Below are 6,102 nucleotides of genomic sequence, written 5' to 3' on the forward strand. Positions count from 1 at the left end.
ATTTTAGTGTAGTCAAAAATTATATTCATATTTTCATTTAAACAATTCTATACAAATTCTGGTTTTCAATTTGAATTGGGTGGTTAAAGATTTACCTATCTTTTAGGTCTGGCTCAAGGTGGAGTGGAAAGCTTGGGACAGGAGTACATCTGCCAATGCTTCTAGGTTTGCTTTACCAGAAGCAATCGGTACTCCAAGTGAACTAGCATCAACTGGCAACCAACTATATATAATAAATTTGTCAAGATTATTTAAAATCTACAGATGTTAGTTTCTGTATTACAAATAAATATTTTGTTATAACACGGTCTTTTGTCCTAAGTCAATTTTTCTGCTCATGGCGACCGTGACAGGATTGAGGATGTTGGTTGTTAAGAGTTGCTGCTGGTTCGCTTCCAAGCTAGTCAGACGAGGTGTAATTTATCATTTATATTTCCTTGGTTAAATTTTAAGATTACGTATATTTCCATTGCCGTTTTGACTTTATTAGGTTTTATATTCTTACTGAAACTGGTATCAAGATGACTGAGTTATTGATTAAATCACGAAAATATGTTAGAAAGTCCGTTACTGAAATTTACAATAAGAAGGATCAGTTTTCAGCATATAGTGATATTGAACGTTCTACACTGAAACTGAGGCTTGAAGAGCATTTCACGAAATTATCTGACTTAGATTCTAAAATACAAACTTCAAAGTTTTCTACTGACTGTGATGAAGCTGCTTTGGAAGTTGAGCTTGATGCATGTGAACAGTACAAAACTAAAATTCAAGAGAGCATCTCTACTTTACAAAATTTACCTCAGGTTCGGCATCTGCCTATAGATATTCAGTCACATCAGTCCTTGTTAAAGAGTCCTCATGCTCCTTTACCAACCTTCAATAGTACTGAAGGCGAAGATCTTGGGAAGTTTTTTGTAGAATTTGAACAAACCCTTTCAAAGTTTAAGTTCCCAGAATATGATAAGATATTGTTGTTAAAACAGCAGGTAAAGGGAAGAGCTCTTACATTAATTAACACTTTGGATGTTCAAAGTCAGAGTTATGCTGATGCAAAAGCTTTGCTAGAGAAGGCTTTAGGCTCAAGAGAAGTTCAAATTTTTAATACCATAAAGCAAATATCTTCAATAAAACTTTCAGAAGATGATGATCCTTTTGAATATATTGGGAAAGTAAGCAATTTAGTAGCAAGCGTTAAGACCTTAAATATTGATGTTGACATGTTTCTTCAGTTTTTCTTCTGGAATGGTTTAAATGAGAAATTCAAGTGTCATATGACTGCCATAACTAACAAAATTAGGCCATCTCTTGCAGAGATTGGGGATAATTTCTTTGATGCTAGTGAGAGATATTTAAAAGGTAAAAAATTTAAGAAAGTAGAGAAACATAAGTCTGACACTACTAGCTTTGCTGCCAAGGTTTCTTTTGACTCTAAAGTAGGTAAATGCAGCATTTGTAGTAGATTAGGCAAAGATCCAAGTCATTTTTTGAGTAAATGTCCTAACTTTGTTTCTAGCAAAGATAAAAGAACAAAATTGGAGGAACTGGGTGCTTGCTCAAAGTGTGGCTATCCAAGTCATATATTATCAGAATGCAGATTCAGATTTAATTCCAAATGTAAAGGCTGCAAAGGCTGGCATATGTCATTTTTGTGTCCCGATGAAAAAGGTGCTACCAGTATTAAAGAAAATCCAAATTCCGAAAAGAAAAAAGGTAAAGCCAGTAACAGTACAGATAGAGTTAGAAACTCTGAGAGTGGTAATGGAGATGTTGTTGGTAGTTCGAGCAGTAGTGTTGCTGCTATAACTGAAGTTTTAAATTGTGAGGTTGAGGGATATACAATTTTGCCAACTTTTAATATTTCAATTAAAGGTACCAATCTCAGGGTCCTTAAAGACACTGGATGTCAAGCAAATTACATTGAAGAAAATTTGGCTCAAGATTTAAATTTGAAGGTTGTAAATAATGGAGTTTCTTTAACCATTAATGGTATTAATTCCTCTAAGAGTTATAAGACTAAACAAGTTGAAATTGAGTTGCCAATTGGTAACAATAGTTACATGGTATATGCATTTTGTCTTCCCTCAATTGATGTTTCATTGCAGTTACCTGGGTTAAATGAAGTAGTCAGTGGGTTTGTTTCAAAGGGATACAAGCTAGCAGATCGGGGATTGTTAAATTCTACAGATAGGATAGACAATATTAAATTTATATTAGGATCAGAGTCCTTGCATTGTATCCCTGAAAAGGATATAGTATTTGGGAAATCCAATGACTCCATTTATTCTGATACATGCTTGGGTATATTATTAAAGGGAGACATCAATAAATTAAAGAGCAATTTAAGATTCTTGAAGCCTTGTTCTTCCATGAAGTCAAATGTGCAACATATGTTAAAAGCTGTAAATGTACTTCCAACAGGGACGAAAGAGAACGTTTCAGTAGAATCTTCATCTTTAAATGACCTGGAGACTTCTAATACATATGAGTTGTTTGATGATGATTGTCAGATAATAGAATCTGAGTTGAATAGGGCTACAAATGAATGCTTAGAACTCTCTTGTAAATATTATGTTGGGGAAGACAGAGGTCAATATCATGAAGATAATGTAGAACTGAATGACAGGCTTATGGAGTATGCTTTAGAAGAAACCCATAGGACTGCTGATGGAAGATTGTGTATGCCACTGTTATGGAACCCGAAAGTTAGTCATCTACTAGGCCGCAACTACAATTTAGCCAAATCAGTGTTGAAAACCCTTACTTCTAAATTAGAAAAATTACCTGATAAGTTAGCCTTGGTAAATGACACCTTTAAGACTCGGGAAACATTAGGCATCATTAAGGAGAATAGGACTAAAGCCATTGATTACCCCATAGGAAGAGTTAAAGAGCTGACCAAGAATATTTACGATGAAGTTACTGGGGCTAAATTAATGCTAGGTAAAAGTCTGAGATTTGTCAAGCGTCATGTGACAAGCCTGATTCCTTTAATGTCAAGTGACCATTGACAGCATGGCTAAAACTTAAGAAAATTCTTTCACTGTTTCACAGGAAGACATTTAATCTGTATATTATATTAGTTAAGTTTATTTTGTTTTAAATTTATTTTCCATTGACTTTTCAGAGGAAAATTCAATCCCTCCCCTCGGAGTGTATAAAATATATATTTAAATATATATTCCTATAATATTTTGTTAAGTTTATGGATATTTTGGGTGATTTTGAAATTTTCTTTATGATCGATAATTACCTTACCTGGAGAAACATGCCTTGGAATTGGTAATTATCTCCGTAGTTTACTTTAGAATTTCTTTGAATTTGTTTCTTCCAATTTGTTTATTCTAATTTAATTCTGGTTTGTTCAATTAATGTTTGAGGCTTTATTTTTCCTAATCATTGTAAATAAAATTGTGCTAATTAACTGACCTCAGCCTTCATTGTGCAAACCAAAGTAAATAGGAGTTAAAGATAATTACTAACTACCTAATTTTCTGAATATTCCGAGCAAACAACTCTACGAAGTAACCTCGAAGTCACTGTTGGAAGGGAAAATCAGTCCAACACCAACCGTCAAGGAGTGATTACTCTCGTTCACCTCACCTTACCTTGGGATATTTCATCGATTTATATTTGTCGTCGTAGTGCTGGACATTTTCTTTAAGAATCTACGACGATGGGACTCATTGTGTTTAGTGCTACGAATACCATGAAGAACTAAATTAACTCTACACCTCGTCTGATGAATGTGGAGGCGACCAGCAGCAAAGGCTATGGAATTATCATACCCATGCTCTTTTTTATCCTATGAAGTCATTATAAGGTGGGTCATTGTATTGATTGGCACAATAGTAGTGGCATTTCTTGGTGACTTTTATCATCCTCAAGTCAAAAAATAAATAAAGCCTTGAACTCAGTAATTGAAAATCGCTCTTGAAACTAGGTTTGTTTATAGGCTACTCTAATTAAAATTATCAATTGTCGACCTTAAATTGCTTGTTAATTGAAATTCGACCTTTTAACGTATATTCTTAAGTGATGCCCTCATCGCATATATTTCATTTGTTAATTAGGTCAAAATATTGAAATGGTTGGCTTTTGATTTGCAATTCTGAAATTTAATATTAAATTTATATTAGTTTTGGAGGTGAATTAAACTTTTTGATTTACCTTTATATATTGTAAACAATTTTAGTGTAGTCAAAAATTATATTCATATTTTCATTTAAACAATTCTATACAAATTCTGGTTTTCAATTTGAATTGGGTGGTTAAAGATTTACCTATCTTTTAGGTCTGGCTCAAGGTGGAGTGGAAAGCTTGGGACAGGAGTACATCTGCCAATGCTTCTAGGTTTGCTTTACCAGAAGCAATCGGTACTCCAAGTGAACTAGCATCAACTGGCAACCAACTATATATAATAAATTTGTCAAGATTATTTAAAATCTACAGATGTTAGTTTCTGTATTACAAATAAATATTTTGTTATAACACGGTCTTTTGTCCTAAGTCAATTTTTCTGCTCATGGCGACCGTGACAGGATTGAGGATGTTGGTTGTTAAGAGTTGCTGCTGGTTCGCTTCCAAGCTAGTCAGACGAGGTGTAATTTATCATTTATATTTCCTTGGTTAAATTTTAAGATTACGTATATTTCCATTGCCGTTTTGACTTTATTAGGTTTTATATTCTTACTGAAACTGGTATCAAGATGACTGAGTTATTGATTAAATCACGAAAATATGTTAGAAAGTCCGTTACTGAAATTTACAATAAGAAGGATCAGTTTTCAGCATATAGTGATATTGAACGTTCTACACTGAAACTGAGGCTTGAAGAGCATTTCACGAAATTATCTGACTTAGATTCTAAAATACAAACTTCAAAGTTTTCTACTGACTGTGATGAAGCTGCTTTGGAAGTTGAGCTTGATGCATGTGAACAGTACAAAACTAAAATTCAAGAGAGCATCTCTACTTTACAAAATTTACCTCAGGTTCGGCATCTGCCTATAGATATTCAGTCACATCAGTCCTTGTTAAAGAGTCCTCATGCTCCTTTACCAACCTTCAATAGTACTGAAGGCGAAGATCTTGGGAAGTTTTTTGTAGAATTTGAACAAACCCTTTCAAAGTTTAAGTTCCCAGAATATGATAAGATATTGTTGTTAAAACAGCAGGTAAAGGGAAGAGCTCTTACATTAATTAACACTTTGGATGTTCAAAGTCAGAGTTATGCTGATGCAAAAGCTTTGCTAGAGAAGGCTTTAGGCTCAAGAGAAGTTCAAATTTTTAATACCATAAAGCAAATATCTTCAATAAAACTTTCAGAAGATGATGATCCTTTTGAATATATTGGGAAAGTAAGCAATTTAGTAGCAAGCGTTAAGACCTTAAATATTGATGTTGACATGTTTCTTCAGTTTTTCTTCTGGAATGGTTTAAATGAGAAATTCAAGTGTCATATGACTGCCATAACTAACAAAATTAGGCCATCTCTTGCAGAGATTGGGGATAATTTCTTTGATGCTAGTGAGAGATATTTAAAAGGTAAAAAATTTAAGAAAGTAGAGAAACATAAGTCTGACACTACTAGCTTTGCTGCCAAGGTTTCTTTTGACTCTAAAGTAGGTAAATGCAGCATTTGTAGTAGATTAGGCAAAGATCCAAGTCATTTTTTGAGTAAATGTCCTAACTTTGTTTCTAGCAAAGATAAAAGAACAAAATTGGAGGAACTGGGTGCTTGCTCAAAGTGTGGCTATCCAAGTCATATATTATCAGAATGCAGATTCAGATTTAATTCCAAATGTAAAGGCTGCAAAGGCTGGCATATGTCATTTTTGTGTCCCGATGAAAAAGGTGCTACCAGTATTAAAGAAAATCCAAATTCCGAAAAGAAAAAAGGTAAAGCCAGTAACAGTACAGATAGAGTTAGAAACTCTGAGAGTGGTAATGGAGATGTTGTTGGTAGTTCGAGCAGTAGTGTTGCTGCTATAACTGAAGTTTTAAATTGTGAGGTTGAGGGATATACAATTTTGCCAACTTTTAATATTTCAATTAAAGGTACCAATCTCAGGGTCCTTAAAGACACTGGATGTCAAGCAA

General features: G+C 33.8%; 1 protein-coding gene across 1 annotated transcript; it reads left to right on the forward strand.

Annotated features, from left to right (window-relative positions):
- The first annotated feature begins 613 nt into the window (after nt 1-613).
- LOC137619212 (uncharacterized) lies at nt 614-4,422 on the forward strand. Its single transcript, XM_068349392.1, has 2 exons — nt 614-3,823; nt 4,295-4,422. The coding sequence occupies exon 1, from the start codon at nt 1,221-1,223 to the stop codon at nt 3,009-3,011; it is 1,791 nt and encodes a 596-aa protein (XP_068205493.1). The 5' UTR covers nt 614-1,220; the 3' UTR covers nt 3,012-3,823; nt 4,295-4,422.
- The last annotated feature ends 1,680 nt before the right edge of the window (nt 4,423-6,102 follow it).

Source organism: Palaemon carinicauda, chromosome 25 (genome assembly GCF_036898095.1).
Source record: "Palaemon carinicauda isolate YSFRI2023 chromosome 25, ASM3689809v2, whole genome shotgun sequence".
NCBI lineage: Eukaryota > Metazoa > Arthropoda > Malacostraca > Decapoda > Palaemonidae > Palaemon > Palaemon carinicauda.

Coding starts and splice junctions, on each gene's coding strand:
- LOC137619212 (XM_068349392.1), top strand. CDS start 1,221: ATGTTTCTTCAGTTTTTCTTCTGGAATGGTTTAAATGAGAAATTCAAG.